Source organism: Lissotriton helveticus, chromosome 7, assembly GCF_964261635.1.
Source record: "Lissotriton helveticus chromosome 7, aLisHel1.1, whole genome shotgun sequence".
Taxonomy (NCBI): domain Eukaryota; kingdom Metazoa; phylum Chordata; class Amphibia; order Caudata; family Salamandridae; genus Lissotriton; species Lissotriton helveticus.
Window position 1 is genome coordinate 1681108026 of NC_136068.1, and position 19071 is coordinate 1681127096.

At 42.3% G+C, this 19071-nt stretch overlaps 1 protein-coding gene across 1 annotated transcript in view; it reads right to left on the minus strand.

Moving 5' to 3' along the window:
* LOC144769630 (mucin-6-like) overlaps window positions 1–19071 on the minus strand; it is a 38784-nt gene that overhangs the window by 10514 nt on the left and 9199 nt on the right. The window contains exons 2-3 of the mRNA XM_078653800.1: window positions 16572–16656; window positions 13640–13666 (exon numbers count right to left, since the gene is read on the minus strand). Of these exons, the coding sequence (XP_078509926.1) occupies window positions 13640–13666; window positions 16572–16656 (112 nt within the window). The remainder of the gene's footprint in view (window positions 1–13639; window positions 13667–16571; window positions 16657–19071) is intronic.

The window sequence follows — 19071 nt, forward strand, 5'->3', positions numbered from 1 at the left end:
AACTGGTTTCACCTAATTGGCTTAGTTAATAATCCTTAAAGGTTATGATAAGGTGGAACATGAATATCAGAATAGCAGTTTGTGGTTACAGAACATACATTTATCCCCAAAGTGTATTGTTCTAGAGAGCAGTTCTGCTGAAGGTGGACTGCAGTTTAAAAGCATGGCATTATTGAATGGAGAAAACAAGGGAAAGTGTGATACCCTGGGTGCAGGTCTTTACCTGCTTTTATACATAGTTGACAAGACTGACCTAGATGGAGTGGGAACAGGAACTAGGAAGTCAGATGCCACAATTTTGAATTGGTTTATTCAAAGGAAAGAGCAGGAGTGAAAAAGCACTAGTCCTATTTCAAATTCTAGGACTGAATTTTCTGAACAAAGCATGGTGACAAAAAAATAAAAACATTTCGAATTCAGTAAGTGAATTTGTTTGAGACAAGCTCAGCGCCGTGATTGCAGCATTCTAGCAAGACAGTGGTAAAGAAACATATATCTTTGTGGAACACAAGTCTTATCATATTCAAATTGCGACTTAAACAATGTAAAGTGAAAATGTTTCCTACTTTCCTAGCTATGTTGTGATTGTCACCCAGAGGCACCATTTGGAATACTGTGTCCCCTATTAGAAGGTTCTGGTTCCTCAGGATGAAGTACATTAATCGTTCTGATTATTTTTTGGGGTACACTACTATTGAATACATACCAAAATGTATTATTGATTATTTTTAGGTTTTGCCTGCAAGTGCGCACGTAGTAAATGTAAATGTAAGGCTCATTTGTACCGCGCTAACAATCGCTCCAGGGAGCATCTCGGCGCCAATAGGTGGACAACCAGATGTAACAGTTGCCTCACTGCTTAGGGAGACCAAGACCGGAGTCACACTAATGCTCTGGCAGTTGAGTCTGGAAGGTTGTAAATCCAGGTTTTCAGTTGTTTGCGGAATTCAGATTCCTTGTCCAGTGCTCTTAATGGTGGGGGGAGGGCATTCCAAGCTTTAGCACCCAATACCGCTAGGGATTTACCCCCACGGGTTTTAAGTCTGAACCCTGGAATGGTCAAAAGATTGGCATTTGAGGACTGTAGCGCTCGTGTTGGGCAATATTTTACACATTTTTTCCTAAGGTATAAAGGGCCTAAGTTGTGTACAGCACGAAAGGTAATAGTCAGTACTTTGTGCAGGACCCTTTTGGTTATAGGCAGCCAGTGTAGTACATTAAGGGCTTTGGTTGCTGAGGTTTTTCTTGGCCATTTCAAAACTAGCCTTGCCGCCGCATGCTGTACCATCTGGAGTTTATGGGTGACCACCTTGTTGGTACCAGCATACAGGCTGTTGCAATAGTCAATACGAGAAGTAACTAGTGCAACCGTGACTGTTTTCCTTGCTTCGAGGGGCAGCAAGTCAAAGAACTTCCTGAGCAGTTTTATCACCCCGAAGCAAGTGCCTGCCACTTTAGACGCCTGATGTTTAAAGGATAAATCGGCGTCAAACTGTACCCCAAGGTTGCGGGCCGAGGAAGTAGTGTGAGGTGGTATGTCTGTCATCTCAGGCCACCACAGTCTGGGGGTGAATTCGTTTTTTGGGCCTATAGGCATGAGTAGTGCGCATGCGCTAGCAAAACCTCTTGAGTTCTATGTCGGGTGATGACCCGCCTCTGTCTATCATTGGCTAGCTCCATAAATGGAGGCTAGCCATTGGGAGACAGAGGCTGTCAATCGCGCTTTCTCTTGAAAACGCGATTCGGGGGCGTTTCGCGGTGTTTTTTTAAGCCCCGCCCCTTTGTCCCGGGCCGCGCTGCGATTGGCTGCCGGCCCGGGACACCCCAGTGACGTCATTTCCCGGGCCGCGCTGTGATTGGCTGCCGGCCCGGGACACCCCCGTGACGTCAGTCAATCACAGCACGGCCGGGACCTGACTTGTTTTTCTCTTGCAAGTAGTTCTTTTATTATTTCCCCACAAAAACGAGGCCAGTCCCCATCCCGGAGTTTCTACATTCTTGGGTTATAGGCTTCATATCTTTGCAGATAGAGTGCATCTGTTTTACAGAATTACCCAAAGTTCTTACAGTCAGTCTGTCCCAGACATTGGACGGGAACCCCCGGGTCACTTTTCCACGTGCAATGTATCGTTTGCTACCTCTTGTATTTTGTTTGCCTCTGATACATGCACAATTGTCACTATTGCCTCGTGTAAAGTAACGTTTGCTTTTGTAACATGCTCACTTGTAATTTTCTCCTTATGTATCATTTCGGTTCCTATTGTGAAGCGCTCTAACACCTTCGGGTATATAAAAACGCATAAAATAAATTAAAAAAAATAAATAGCCCGTCCCGCAGCCAAGGGCAGACCCACCGGAGGCGCGGCCGTCCACCCTCGAGCTGCAGTGCCCACGACTGCCAGCAGGTGTCGCTGTGCTGTGCTAACCTGAATAACGGGGCCGTGAGTGAGGCGCCGTGGGATGTGCCCGTGTGTCGCTGGCTGAGAGGAGGAGGGTGCTCCGGGATCACACGCGCACTCATACCCGCCGCAGGCTCAGCAGAGCTCCGGGAGCAGCGCGGCTCAGAGCGCAACAGGCGGGGGCAGAGCTCGGCGGAGGCCCGGAGAGGACCTCGGAGGAGAGCCCGGCTTGGTCACTGGTTGCGGGAGCAGCTGTTGAAGTTTGGGCAGAAGCATCAGCGCAGACACAGGATGCAGCATGAGGAGCTGCGCGCCTCCCTGCTCCGACCACGCTATGCCTGAAAGTAAAGCAGATAGTAGGCTGGCACCCCCCCCGCCGCCCCCCAAAAAACAACAACAAAAACAGTATTTATATATCTGCATTCATTATCTAGGAGAACCTGTGGTTTTAGTTTGTGTACCGGGGGTGTTTTGTGTTTTTCCGCACCGCTCAATGTATGAAAGTGTTTTTAAATGAGTTGTGGCCCCTCCTGTGCGCCTTCAAGGTGCGTCTCGTGAAGCCGCAGGCAGGTGGGTCTGTAGATTGGCTCTGCAGGTGCGTGGCTCCCTCTCCGCGGAGGATCAGCCGGGATCCTTCACGGTGTGTGCTGGCGCAGGGGCGAGGGAGCCGTGCAGGAGGGTTGACCCCCTCCCCCCCCTCCCAGGTCCGTGGGTGGTGGCTCCGCTCACCTGACGCGAGCATCCGGTGTGTGATTTCCCAGGGCGCCCGCGGCAAGTCACACGTGGGATCCCCCCGAAGATCTGCGTGGCGGGGCTCCCTCTCAGGCTCCTGTGAACTCAGCAGCTAAACCTGCTGGAAGAGGTGCTGATAATCAGTGGTAGAACACACATGAACATGTTGGTCCAGGCTGCACGCCCTGGTAGCAACGCACGTGACACTTTAAGACCGTGCAGACCACACAGCGGCCTCTCTGCACCTTGCAGCAAGAAAGCTGGGGCTGTCCTACTTGTTTTGAGTGAGTTTGTCGCTGTGGGCGATGGTTTTACATGTTCCACTGTGTCTCCGAGACAGGAAGCACATGCACGCGGAGTGAAAGGATGGGGCTACTAAGTACCTGTAATGCCTGCTGTGCCCCCGCACCCCCTGCGGAAGAGCCCCCAGAGCTGCCTCGTGTCACCCGCCTGCCCCCAGGCAGCCCTGGTTTCCGGTGATTCACGGCTCCGTCTGCCAGAGACACGTCCTGGCGGCCAGGTCTGTCGCCGGAGGTCAGAGCAGAATAATGCCTGCTGCTGGACTAATGCAGCGCGCTTAAAGGCCCTCGCCGCCTTTTTAAATAACGAGCCACGTTTAACATAATTACCCATGCCTTTAACTAGGGGAGGCATTGCCTTGTGTGAAGGCAGACATGCCGTGTGTGTGGGAATGTAAAAGCGACTCAGTATTTTCATCATGACAGATAGAGTTCGTAGCCTGTGACCTCGGATGCCAACTTAGTCACGTTTTTGTATTTTCTCTTGCCCTGCGTGTGCTCTTTCTGTCTTCCCGGTCCTCCACGCAGTGTTGTTTCAAACAACCCGTGACAGGGTGTGACAAGACAAACAAAGGCACCGCCCCCTTGACCCCCCCCCCCGTCACCTCCACAGCCAGCCTGCTCTCCCTCTGCGAGGTGATTTAAGAGTGCCCGCCAACGCACAACAGTGCATCTTGAAATACTGCCAGGGACAGCAATGTAAGGTGTTTTTTCATTCAAGCTATAACCTTTCTGATAAAACCATAATGCATATGGTTAGCCGCTTTCTAAAACCTGCTCCAGTCATCCCTGACAGTGAGTTAGAGTTTAGCAATTTGGCTTCCTACATCGGGCCCTATGTCTTTTATTTATGTTATAAAAATGAACACATAAATAAAAGGCACTATCATTTACAATGCCAATAGTTCAATCTCTCGTAAATGCAAAACCTATTGCATTGCAAATGCTTGTTTTGGTATGTATTGAATAGTAGTGTACCCAATCCCAACTGCCTTCCTTCCCAAACAATTAGAGATGTAGGATTGGCTAGCCTGTTAACTAAAGAACTTAAGGCAAAGATTAGAGGTTTGTACAGAGATAGCAAGTTTTAACGGAGTGAATCAGATGTGCTCAACCTTTTGATGAGATGGATCATTTCCTCTGTGTCTTTTAGCCTCTTATCCTGCTATTTTTTTCTTTTCTCTGGAGAACGGGAAATTAGGATGTCATGAGTCTTTTGTAAAAATAGAATAGTTTCTTAACTGCTAAAACATGATCACCTTCAGAGAGTGAAAATGATAACATTCTAGGATGATAGGATGATGGTGATCACTGTATGCATATCAACTGTAGGACGCAAGGTCTTTCAATTAGATTGAAATGCATTGGCATAGCAAAACGCCTAACCTTGAAGTGTTTGATTCAGTTTTTTTTGTGTACACATCTCTATTATTGCTTGTATTGTTCTGTTTAAGCATTTTGGTGCCCTTGATCTGATACTATATATTTTTTACTAAACATTTCTTAATTGATGATTTTGTCGTACAGAGACTACACAAAGAGCCATTATACCTGAGGCGCAAAAAGGCAAAAGCATTACATTATGCTGACAGACAGCACCAAAGACAGTGAAATCCGTTGCTTCCATCATGTATAATAGTAAGGCGACCATGGAGTATGTTAGAATAAAAATGTTCATATTTGCGCATTGCCCAGTGTAAGTTAGCATTTGCTGTGCCATTTTCTTTGCAGGCACCATTTTATGCAGTTCATAACTAAATTAGTTTAAGTCTGAGAAATGTTATAGTCTAAGTTTCGTTTTTGCCATGTAGACCTGTTCCCGTAATGAGTACACTGTTCCTATTAGCGCATATCTTTCTCACTAGACGCCTACTCCCACTTGTCTGGTAACCGGCCCGGCTAGAACAACCTTAGATTTTGAGACTTTGTGCAAGATACGAGTGCTGAGACCGTTTTTTTATCTTCCATTGCTTAGCAGAACCTGCTTGGAAAATTCCACTATGGGCGTCTTTTATCCCAGTAATGAAACATACATAATGTATCTCTATACTTGTCAATTTCAGTCCCTCTGCAGCACTCCTAGCGAATGGACACCGCTTTGAGTGTATGTAATAAACAGTTATTGGTTTGTATTCTCTACTTTCTGACTGACTCTTTATTTGGAATGGAAGGCTTAGAGGTGGTCATTAGTGAACCGAGTGACCCTAAACGGGCCACTTCCTTCAAGTATAGGAAAAGTGGAAGAATACCATTTCAGCATATTTAGAGTCTCCCCCAACACCTTTTCAAAAGAGACAGAAAGAAAAAACAAAGACATGCTTAAAAGAGAAGCGTGTCATTCTAGGCTGAAAACAACCATCTATTACACTCAAATGTTCCTAGAAGGCCCTAGTAGTAGAGCAAGGGGCAGGGGAAGTGGCCAGGGGTTTAGACTAGGGGTGAGAGCTCAGAAGAGATGGATTGATTTATGTCTATGCAAAGTAAGGCAGGAGTATTCCAGCAGGAGTATTCCAGACGGTATTTATGATCTCATTCTTACACACAAATTTGATATTGCTATCCTTACAGAAACTTGGTTAAACAGATCATCTCACCCTATCATGGACCTACAAGTCCCCCTTAGTCATGAGATCATTTGACTAAATAGATCCAAGAAATCTGGTGGGGGAATAGCTTCCATATTCCACAACACTCTTGCAGTGTCTCGGGCAGAAACAATCATCCTGCCTGAATGTGATTATCTGGGCATCAACATTAATAACAATAATAAGCTCAGTTGTAAGCTACACGCCTTCCATCACCCTCCTGATGACAATCTGCTGTTCATCCAACAAATCATGGAGATCATAACAACCAATGATATCTCTCAGGTTTTCCAGATTTTCGTCAGAGACTTTAACCCACACTGGAGCAACCTGAAGGACCAGGCAGTGAACAGCTTGAAGTCTTTTATATCAGACCATGAGTTGATCCAAATCTGCGACAGCCCAACTCACATCAAGGGCGAGACCCTGGATTTTATAAACTGAAAGAGAGATACCATCACATTGGAATCCATTAGCCCCTGTGATTGGATCAACCATTATCAAATCACCTTCCTCATTGATCTAAGGGTGACCCAGAATAGAGTACAACCATACAAATACAACAATGGAATAGAAATCTACGAGACATAAGCCTCAATGACTTAGCTAACCACTTCAATATCACTTTGATCCCTCAGGCTGACATGGATGATACCCATGACCTCACAGACTTCTACACCATAGTGGAAGCTTTTGACTCGTTCGACCCCCTCCAACAAAAGAAAATATCCACTAAAGAATCCAAGTCCTAGTTCAATGACAACTTGAACTCAGAAAGACACATTCTAAGATCAGCTGAACGAGCTTGGAGATCCTCTCTCTCCTTGGAACTCCAAAAAAGCTTAAAATCAGCAAGGAACACATACAACAGAAGAATAAGAAAAACAAAAGGTCCCCCGCTGGTCTAGCAGATCCTTGGGACCATCTTCAGGACAAAATGTTTGCACAAGAATATATGTCTCCAAAATCAGACTTAGTCGCAGTGTAAAAACAAGCCCGACTGGTCATTTCACGAAAAGCCACATTTCCCTCGGACGCCCGACACACAGGAACTGTGTGTTGGGCGTCCCGAGACTGAGCGTTGACGGTTTCTTCGCCGCCTAAGTTGTATTGTGGCTTTTCGTGACATGACCAGTCTGGCTTGTTTTTACACTGCGACTAAGTCTGATTTTGGAGACCGAAACGTAGACGCACAACGCCGTTTTTGCATAAATACCTAATTATTTGGAGTATAATTTACCAATGCACTGTGTTATTTCACGCAAATGTGGTTGAATCAAATGTCCGTATTTTATGCGAAAGGTGTTTTTCATACAACCATTTAATTTATTGTGATTGTATCGGAAGTATTTTGTTGCCAGACCTTTATCTTGCAGAAAAGCTACATTTCGTTTTTTGATACAGTTATAGTGTCCTATATTGAATACCTGTGACTGCAAACAATTAAGTGTTCATACATATGACACCATTGAAAAAGTGAATCAGTATCTAAATGTTTCCTTCCGGGACATTTTGCTTTTGTTATTAACGATACCCAGTCCCTGGGGGATTAGTGGGTGGCTCTGTTCTGATATTATTGTCGTGACGTCAAGGCACCATACCTGGCGGTCTAAAAGTAGGTAATCCCCACTTTAAAAAAAAAAACTCTGATTGCTCAGAACCTATCAACTACCTTCCTATCTCCAACATCCTCTCTCTAGTGAAACTCCTGGAAAAATGTGTACATATTCAACTCTGTAATCACATAGACAATTCCCAACTTCTCAATCAATGCCAGTCAGGCTTCTGTCATGGTCACAGCACTGAATCAGCACTTACTCATGTGGTGGATGACATACTAAAAATGTTGGATTCTAAGGAATCATGCCTTCTGATACTACTTGACCTATCATCTGCCTTTGACACTATTAAGCATGATAGTTTATTGACCATACTTGAAGGAAGGATGTGCATATCAGGGGTCATATTACAATGGTTGACATCATTCCTCCACAGTAGATCCCAAAGAGTCAAGATAAACCAATCACTATCGAAGCCTTCCACAGTCACACTGGGTGTTCCACAGGGATCTACACTCTCTCACCTATTCTCTTCAATTGATTCTTGGAACGACTAGCAGATTCCTTAAAATCTGCTAACAAATATTATCACATGTATGCTGATGACACGCAATTGTATATCAAAATCTGTTCCCCAGATGACTCTATTCTACATAATACTCATCTTTGGCTCGCTTCCACCTAAACCGTATTCCCACTCATATCTCCTCTGAACAAAATTCCCAAAATGTAACTCTAGATGAAACATCTTACCACACTCAACTGTTTTCCACAACATAGATTCTGCTAGGTTGTTGGAAATTACATTAGACACACACTTGAATATGCAGGATCACATTAGAACATTCACCAAAGGAGCGAATTGTCAGATGAGTATCTAACAGAAACTTAAACATTTCCTCCCACAGGAGGAATTCAAGAATGCGGTTCAAGCTCTTGTGTTGTCCAGATTAGACTACTGTAGTGCCACCTTATGTGGCCTACCTAGATAGAAACTGGCCCCTCTAAGAGCCTCACTCAATGCGGCCGCCACACTTGTCTCCGGTACAAAACGAAACAAACACATCTCCCCCACCATAAAATCCCTGAATGGCTACCTTATGAGGCAAGAATTCAACTAAAGATAAAGCAATGACACACAAAGCCCTACATTTCAACACCCCCAGATGTTTGGCCCAAAAACTCGAAAAATCAGAGGGTTGTGGACAATTGCGAAGTGTGAGAGCTTTGCTGCTGGAACTACAGCACTTCAATAAAAAGAAAGCTGGGTACAGAGCTTTCTCAGGTGTCGCACAAAAGATATGGAACTCTTTGCCCATGGTTGCCTCTGGATGCTCGCTTAATTTCATCTACCGCTTCATTCAAAAAAATAAGTAAAATCATTTCTGATGAACATATTCTTACCCTAAGCTATCTCCTTTGTGTATATTGAGTGTATCCATAACTGTAACTCTTTTATGATGCCTGGCTTTTCCTTGATGACTATCTTTGAGAACAAGTAGAGTATGTTATGTATGCTCAAGGCTTTTTACCTCCATTTATACAGGTGATCATGTTAGATATTCTATTATACTCATGCAAAGAGCTATGATACCCACATGTTCACGCTATCCAAAACTTAATAAATACCTAAACTAAATAAATTCCAAATTGGACAAGTATTGTTTGAGGGTGCTGCCAAATGGGGGTGAACTTCCTCTCCGCGTGAGTTATTTAATGAGAAAGCAATTCGATATCTAAGATGTGCTACAGGCACAGGAACAATTGGGCTATGGGGGGAGCAAAAGGTTTCTTCCAAGGTAGGGTTATCATTTGCTTGGCAGCCCCGAACATGTGGGTGTTATTAAGTGTCATTCAGCATGCGTCATGGCCTGCATGTTTAGTGATCAGATACCAAGATTGGTTATTGGGTAAGAATCTGAAAGAGGGGAACAAATAGTTCCTCCTAATTTGGCTAAGACTGTCTTTCCAAAAGGTGGTAATGCTTGGGCAAGACCACCATATTGTGTAAAATGTCTCCTGGTACTGAATTACAGCCTCAGCGAAGTGGAGATATCAGCGATTCAATACTTTGTACGCTGTCTTGTGTTGGGCTAAGCTTTTAGAAATCCACAGAATATAAGTCTTTCCCAATGTCAATGTGCCTTTGTGGTTGATAAAGATGTAGACAGATAGGCGTTTATTATTGGAGGGCCTGGTGTGTGTGCGAGATAAGCCCGCAAGTCCCGTCAAATGATCAAAGCAGGGTCTCAAAAGCTGTCGGTTGGTGAGTAGTCCCCATGCCTTGGGGAAGGGGAAAGTCCAGTGGCACTGTTGATGATATTGTAGTCTAGTGGACTCAGGGAGACATAACTCCTGTCTTCACTGATCAAATGTCTTCAGGGAATCACCATCAAAGTGATGACAAAGTGTGTGTCAGTCAGTTATTTTTCAGAGAAGACCATGCAATTAAAAAATATTAGCCAAAAATATTTGCCATTAAATTTACTGATGATATTTTAGGCAATGGAGGAACATAATTTCTTTTAGTACAAGTGTTGACACACCACAAGTAATTCCCTGATCAAGATTATTTAGATCAAGTTCAAGAACATCTAATGGGTGTGATAAACTGAGACTACTGGACCAGAATTGAAAAGAGAATTCAGCCTGTTTACATCCCCTGACAGTACTTCTGAAAAGAACTATAAACTCAACAATTGCAGGTTTAGTTGAGTTGAAATGTGATGGAGCTTCTAAATATCTATCTCATAAATACATTACGGATTAAGCAAATGTAGAATTTATGATATGCAGTACTACTAGGAATCCTCTAGCCTTGGCCACTCATTTAGGGTCAGAAAGCAATCTATTATTGGATAATTATGCAGCATTTGTATCATACTTTGAGGGAACCTTTAATGGCTGTGATAAGAAATATGATGCTGAAAAAAGAATTGTTCAATTTCATCGAGGATATCTTTATCTGCAATCATAAGTGAAACTGGTGGGACAGATTCTACCTTGTTTACAAAATTTGGAAGAAAAGTGTAGAAAGAATTAAAAGACAGGATTTACAGCGTAGCATGACAATTCTCTTCCCAAGATATTTTTAGTCAGGCAACAAGTAAATAAAATAAATATATACGGATAACAAAATGGCTCGGATCTCCAACAAGAATGTTTCAATTTAAAGCACTGAATCCAAAGAACTAATGAGATGACACAAAGTTAATCATAATAGGGGCAGCAAAATCATTGCTGAAAGTTATAAGCCTCATATATGAATGCAAATTGCATATCATTTGCAATTAGTTTTACAAGCATAACAGAGACCTTTGAAGTATTGTGTTTGAAAATATAGGCATGCTATAATTGCATAGCAATATATTTCCCTATTTCTCACTTTCTAGTTGCTTTTTGCCTTTTTTAAATTGTAAAACTCAAATTACTCACAATTTCACAATTTGAGAATGGCCACAAAAACAAAAAGTAGCATATATAATTTAACAGTACTTGCACCAAGTAGGGACAAGACACTTAGGCCCCGATTACGATGCTGATTGGATGCGAGTCCGACCAACATCGTCTCGGAATGGAAACCGACCGACTTGTTGTCAGCAGTTCCATCTGACAATTTAGGATGCAACCGCCCATGAGGCCATCAGATACATACAGTTTTCCATTGCAGCTTGTACTGTCGGAAATGGGCCGCAGCACATGCCGCATTGGAAAAATGGATGTTTGCAAACATCCATGCACAGTGTGCCATGCACATGTGGTGCCTGGCTCATGGGGTATGGATGTTTTGGGGGGCACCACAGTTGCTCACCAGGCCTCATACAGATGCTGCAGAGTGACAGGGGGCCTTTTAGGGGCTTCCACATTCAGTTTCCGACAGCCTTTCAATGGCGGTTGTAACACATTGAAAAGCTGTGTGAAAGGGACATCGTAATCCCTACGAAGATCCCTCTTCACTTTCTTGTTGGATCTATTAGGAACATTAGGTGGCTGTGTTTCTTCAAGGATATATTTCAATTGCGCCATACACCTGCTATTATTCCTTTAATGCTTTTCAGATACCAGATTGAATTATGTTATTGCACTCAGAGATGGTTTTGTTCATTTTGTTATTGTTTCAACTAAACCCACAGGTTTCTTTATGTTGTTTGTATTGAATTGAAAAACAAAAGCATTCAAATCAGATGCACAGGGCCCCTATTGGTATGTTTTCAACTAATGTAGATTCTGCTTGTATAGAGGCCCTGCCCTGTCTCAGTACAGGCAGCTGTCCAGATGTACATCAAGCACCTTCTATAGGAAATATATTAACAACATTAGACATATCAATTTCACTAACTACCTGCTCATTACTAGTAGTTAGCAGAGTGTCCTCCACTCTGTCCATCATCACTGGTTGTTAACACACATATACAGTTTTCCTATTATAATATTGAATTATATTCTAATTTCAATATTACATAATAAAAATATTATATATCTTTTGCTTGTTTTTTTTATCCATCCCCAAATTAATTTTGACCCAAACGCATGCCTAGGTCATAAACAGCAATACAACTTTACTTTCCATTGACACTTTGTGCTTTCTTTTGCTTCTTTCCCTAAAAAAGAAAAAATCCATATCCAGTCAAATATTTCCTGTCTTTTTGTTTATCACGTTGGTATGAAAACTTTATTGCGGTGTGTTTATTTGGTACTGCTCGATCCTTGCACACACTCTTCCCTATTCTTTTAATATCAGTGATTCTCTTAAGAACTGCATTTGTGATATTACAGGATCATGTTTACCAAGGGTAGTAGTCGCAAAAAAATAATTACATTTCTAACAGATTCTATACTATTCAAACAGTATCTGTCACATAAACTTACACAAGCCAATAGGCCTAGTTGTACCTAAAAATGCTACTCATCCCTACTGATTTTGACAATGCTTTTAATGGTATCTAGTACTACTACTGTTTATAGCCCGAAATATGTATGAAATGTAATGTATGAAACTTATATAGCGCAGGACTTACCCTGGGGCATCTCCGCGCTTGCTTAGGGAACCCGTCCTGGTATTCCCCTGTGAGAAACCCCGGCAGGGTATCCACAAGGTGAAAGCCAGGCATCCCGCCGCGAGGGGCCAATGTGGAGATTAAGCAAGCTATTGCCCAGAGTCGCAGAGTGTGACCCCGTGAGTCGAGTAGGCACCGGAGCGAGAATTGTCGAGACCGTGGAATTTATGAGCCCGAGACCCGCCGAGGCAGGGAATATGACCATAGTAAATATTAACCTTCCATATTAAACAATGTTGTGCAAAAAAATAATGCACATAATTGACCATTGGCCCAGGATATCCTCAATAATCACAGTGTGGAATGATGCATGCAGACCAAAGACTATGTGATATTACATGCTATGTTTCAAAAAATGTTTAGAGATCCCTTTCTTCCTACATCACTAAAATAGTCACAAATTGCACCAATGAGAAAATAACAGGATAAATGTGTAAAAGCTAGCTGCTACAGTGACCTAAAGACTCAAGATGTGTCTGATCTTGATATTTGTCATGAAAATGCGTGAGGGTTGTATCTTTGTACTGCAATTTGTAGTACTGTGAAGTTGTGGTACTATTTTTACCAGTACTATGAGAAAACTTTATATCCTCCTATTTGCTGGATATCGGTAGACACGTTTGATTTCCTGTATCTTATGATTCTTGTTAAAAAATGTCCATTATTACTTATTTGGATCTGCATGATGAATCCATTTATTCTCATTTAAAAAAAAACTACAAACATAAATGGCTTTACTATAAACTAATTCCAAGTGCAGAACTGCAATTTGCACGAGGGGGGCCCAACTAAGGGGAAATGTTACAATCACCAAAATACTAATCTACTACAAATTGGCATATCATTCATCTCCAATTTAACATTTTAGAGATGCTAAATTACAAACCTACATAAAAACTATGCTCTAAGTTGTTATTTTGTTTTCGGATGATATATAGCCCTAGTTTCAAATTATATTCAGGTTTGAACAGCCATAAAAGTAGAGGGCTTCTTTTTAGAAATTCTCACCTCCGTTCACCCACATCAAGGGAACATCTGTGAATAGAAAGCACAAGAAATCCTGTCAGTCCATCAATGGCAAGTCAGTGAGGCTCTGCGTGGAATGCATTAACATCTTTGAAAAATTAGAGCAACACCAAGACATTTACATCAATTATGTCATGCACTCATGTTATATTTTGAAGGGTGCTATTGTGATATGATTTTCAAGCATATGTTGTGTTCTGACAGGATTCATATTATTAGGGGCTTCGCTGGCCCCCCACAGATATACCCGCTGTTTTAATGAACCTCTATTGAGTAAAGCAAATTGAGGGTTGGTATACAGACAGTACAATTTGCAGGATTGGCCTCTTCCTGTTTCTGACCAATGCTCTCTAAAATAATGCACTAACCTGGAATACTAAAGGCTACATGAATCCACTATAGAAGGCACATACCTACAAGCACTGGGATCTGCACTGAGTCAGCACAGGCTATCGTGATACAGCATCAAATAGCAAATCTAAAATAATATCGGTCCTGAAGTGAGGACGCTGTCGGCAGCAGTTAATTGAAATATATTATATGTATAGTTTGAGGCATAAAATTAATTATAATACAATACTTAATTCCATTTGAATGTAACCTAGTATCTATCTATCTATCTATCTATCTATCTATCTATCTATCTATCTATCTATCTATCTATCTATCTATCTATCTATCTATCTATCTATCTATCTATCTATCTATCTATCTATCTATCTATCTATCTATCTATCTGTCTGTCTGTCTGTCTGTCTGTGTATCTATCTATCTAAAAGCCTAAAGGTTAAAGTAACATTGTAAGTAACTATAAAAACAAGCTCTGTTTTTGCTTACTTTTTTTAGAAACCTTTAAAATTTACTGAAAAGTAACATTTTAATTAGGTGAATACATACGTGGTAACATTAAAGTTTTGAACAAAATAAAACACAGATATTCACCAGTATTAGTTAGTAGCACCCATCCACCAGGGCCGTTGTTTTGAAAGGAGAGGGGTCCCCGGGTGCCCCTGCCCTAGTTGTTATCAGCCCCTGGGATCACATCCCGAGAGCCACTTATTTAAATATTGGGGAGGGGGGCCTAATAAGCCCTGGGGACCTTTTAAGCCCTGGGGACCTCATCCTCCAGGGTCACTCTTTTGAATAAAAGATCGAGGGGGTGTGGGACTACCCTCCCAGCGATGGTTACAGGCTCGCGGTCCCCAAATGCTGTGGTCCTCCATTAATGTTAGAGGAAGGGGCATTCAGCCTCTCCAGTCGATTTCAGCCCCGCGTCCCCATTCCCCAGTGTACAACACTATTTGAACAAGGAGGAGCAAGAGTGTGACCTACTGGGCCGATTTGATCCCCGGTGACACCATCCCTGAATTAAAAGGTGGGGCATGTAGCCCTCCTCCTTGGCCTGATTTCAATCCTGGAGACCCATTCCCCACGGCCAGGCAAACCAAATGTTGGTGCCCTGGTGCCCATCCAGGGCACCCACCATACTATTGTTGGGGGCTGTGGGGGGAGCCCCAGCCTACTCTCTGCATCTGTCAGGAGCCGACATGACTCCCACACCACGGGAGCAGGTGATGATGCTGCTCCCTCCAGGCAGGAACAATATTTAGATCTTTTTATCTGCTCGCATCACTGCGGTCAAAGAAACAGATCTGAAATCAGCTCCCAGTGAGTGCGAGAATTTTTGAAGCTCCATCCAGTTGGGAGCAAACATCATGTTTGCGGCTGCTTGGCAGAAGAGTTAAAAATGCTCTACATATTCTCATTGCGTGCCAAATACTTTCAGTTCCTGTATATGCATATGTGCTGATTCTTGAATCACAATATTATGACCAAGTGGAAAATACACTATATTCAAATGTTTTCTACACAGTTACACATATCATCATTTAATGCTAAACACTACCATTTAATATGTGTGCATGTGTATTGAAACTAACAACAGGCATAGCATTATACCCAAGTGTGCAATACTATACACAGTAATCATTTCATTACATTGCAGGTGTAATATTGAGTGTCCCCAGCTGTGCCATTTCTTAACGCACTTCGACCCACGTGACATGGTGTGTTTAAGAACTAATCATGAACATTTCTGATCAAATTCTGCACTGTACTAGCTCTCCCTCCACAATATTGTGCCCCAATTGGCAATAATGTAATATTTTCTACATGCCTCCTGTGCTTTATTCATGTATATGAGTTGATAAAATGTTTAAAGTTATGCAGACTCATTCCGGACATATTTACAATTTCATTATCCTTTACACAATTATTGCATTTAACCTGCCCATCTCCCAACAAAGCAGACTTAATGAAAAAATAAAGGTCTCAAAAAAAGAGAAGAGAAATTATAGAAAAAGATATCTCAGCTCTGTTGTTTTTTTCAGCCCAGAAGACCGTCTTGCCAGGATAGCTTGGGGTGGGGCTGGGCCCTGCCCCATTTACAGTTCAAAAGATTCGTCTCCAGCACACAAAGGAACCTGAGACTAGCCTCTTGTCAACTCAGCATTGACAGAGGAAGGGAAGAACTTTAAAGAACCACGTGCATAGGGAATCCCCCCATCTCAAAGTTTGACACCAGGTATAAATGATGGACCTCCTGATCCACTCATCAGTACACTCCTGGAGTTCTGTGGCCTATTCTGTAATACCAAAGGGGCTCAGAATGGTAAAAGCAGATGTGCACATCTACTACACCTATGAGCACCAGTGTAACATATATCACCTCCTTCATATTCCAATAATTGCTATCAAACAGGTGTACAAATGATAGAGTAAATAAAAACAGAGCTCATTTTCATCCTCTTTCATACCCTCATCTTTTTCTCAGGACTTGAAACACCCTTATCTTAGAAAATATGCTGCTTACCCTTACAACTCATTAGATGTTTTAGTAATTATGTGCACTCACCAAGGACGAGGAGAAGAAAGAAGAGCTGAATTTTCATCATCATGAAATTCTGCTGCTTTGGTGGATCACAGGAAGAAATCTGAATCTTAATCAAATAGAGAAAGTTTCATTATTCAATTGATCACCTGTCCCAGTGTTGATTGAAATTGGTTTTAAAGTTCATACACAGCTTTAAACATTAACTCATTTGACCAATAACATGTGTGAAGAACAGTATGGATGGTAATTAACTGACATTTATCCAGTGGTCCATAACCTGTAGTCTAGGGACAACTGGGGACTGACTGTAACGCTTACCCCAGGGTTTCTGGGACTGGTTAGAAAAAGAAATAATATAAACAAATTACTGAAGTGTTACCCATTACAAAACCAGCATTAAGCTAAAGATACAACCAGCACTGAGAACTCTTAACAAGTGTGGTGAGTAATAAGAAAAAGTGTTCAGTGTGCTACCACATACAACACTCCTGTTGCAAATAAGTGTAATTGAGACATTACCAAAGGCAATGACCTACAAAAACATACAATGAATGCCTGGCGCGAAACACACTTTAAGCTAGTAAGGTCACAATTTATTATAATGAGAAAATAACTTTTGATTAGTAATGATGTTTTATTTTAAATATGTCAAGATAAATTTGACAAATAGATGCAATCGAGTGGTCTTCAATATAAATCACATATGAACACCGCATATGTGTTAAAGCAACATACAGTACAAATTGAACACATATCTGATACAGTACAGAAGACGTTGAGATACAGCCACAAGACTACTATGTTCAAGAAAGCAACAGACCGAAACAGCTTGCTCCATTTCACGAACCATCTTCCCAAAGCTTTACGGGAGAATCTGCCCTTCGGATAGTTCCTGAGGGTCAGGCGTAATTGCAGCAGGTTGGCTGATTACAAAACACAGTCCGCTATCCTCTCAAGGAATTTGTTGGACAGAGGCTACCCCAATAGGGAGATAACAAAAGCAAAAAAGAGAGCTCAGAATAACCTAGAGGTGGGCTATTGGAAAGAAGAGTACAGGACCCTGAGATGTGCGAACCCATGACATGTGTCACCACGTTCACACCAGCCTCAAACTCAGTGAAGAAAGCTCTTAAACGCCATTGGCAGTTCTTAAATACTGGGGGCCTCGATTTCGAACTACCCTGGTTCGCCTTCAAGAGGTCGAAGAATATCAAGGACATATTGATACAGACCAGACCTAAGAAACCACAAACCGGGACGCAATCTACCCTGTGGCACTTACCCCCAGTCAAAGGACATTACCCCTCTGGGTCATGTAGTGTATGCCCTTTCACAACAACATATAAGTCAATTCAATTGACCCCTACTTTCTCTTGGGAGCAGCGAGGCCATACAAACTGCAACACCGCTAAATGCATCTATCTTCTACTGTGCCCTTGCGATCTATACTATGTGGGCATGACCACTCGTCTAGTCAAGACACGCATGGCTGAGCACCGCAGCAACTTTCATTGCAAAAAGAGCAATACCAAAATGTGTAAATATTTCATGGAATTTAATCACAGTGCCGACTCCATGAGGTGGCTAATACTAGAAGAAAATGCACGCTCCATCAAACAGAGTTTGTTCTTTAAAGAACAAAGATGGATACACCGCTTGTCCTCAGTTAGTGCGGGACTCAATGAGGACATACCCTGGGGTTCCTTCTAGGTCCTCACTTGTAGGTCTACCTAAGGTGCACTTTAATGACCAGAACGACCATACACATGACCGACTGCGTAGCCTTGTACAAACATATCAACATAGACTGGCCACACCAATACTCCTCCCCATGTCGATTTAGAATGTACAGAAAGATCATGAATATGTACTCCCAGCTCAGTCGTGGATTATTTAACCACCACAGCTTAACCGCACGACCATGGGTACACAATCTGCCCTGGATAACATTGACTATTACTGATTGGCTGTTCTAAACCTCCATTAACCTGTCTTGTTGCTGACACACATCTAGCAAACTACCTTGTACTAGCGGCAACCGTTCACAAATGTGCATAGATGCATTTACTCAACATTCGGTTTTTATTCCTGTTTTAATTCCCGTTTATATTCTCAAATTTGGGCGAAATAAAACAATTTAAACACATGAGGAAACAAACTTATTGACAAGCGAGGTCTCTGTGGCATGAATTGCAGGCGGAATCATGGCTAATACACCACTCAATAATGGCCGCCCCATTGGAAGCTCACTCCACTCCCGGGATTGCTCTCCTGCTTAACCTTCAACCTGGCCCACAGTTCACTAATGCGCATATATGCGTTTTCTCAACCTTCCTTTATATTTGGTTATTATTCCCGTTTTAATCCCTGTTTATTTCCATAAATCCGGGTGAAATAAAACAATTAAAACACATGAAGATAGCAACTCAATGATAAGCAAGGGCTCTGTGGCAAGAATTGCACGCAGAATAACGAACAAACACACCACTCAATTATGGCCGCCCCATTGAAGGCTTACTCC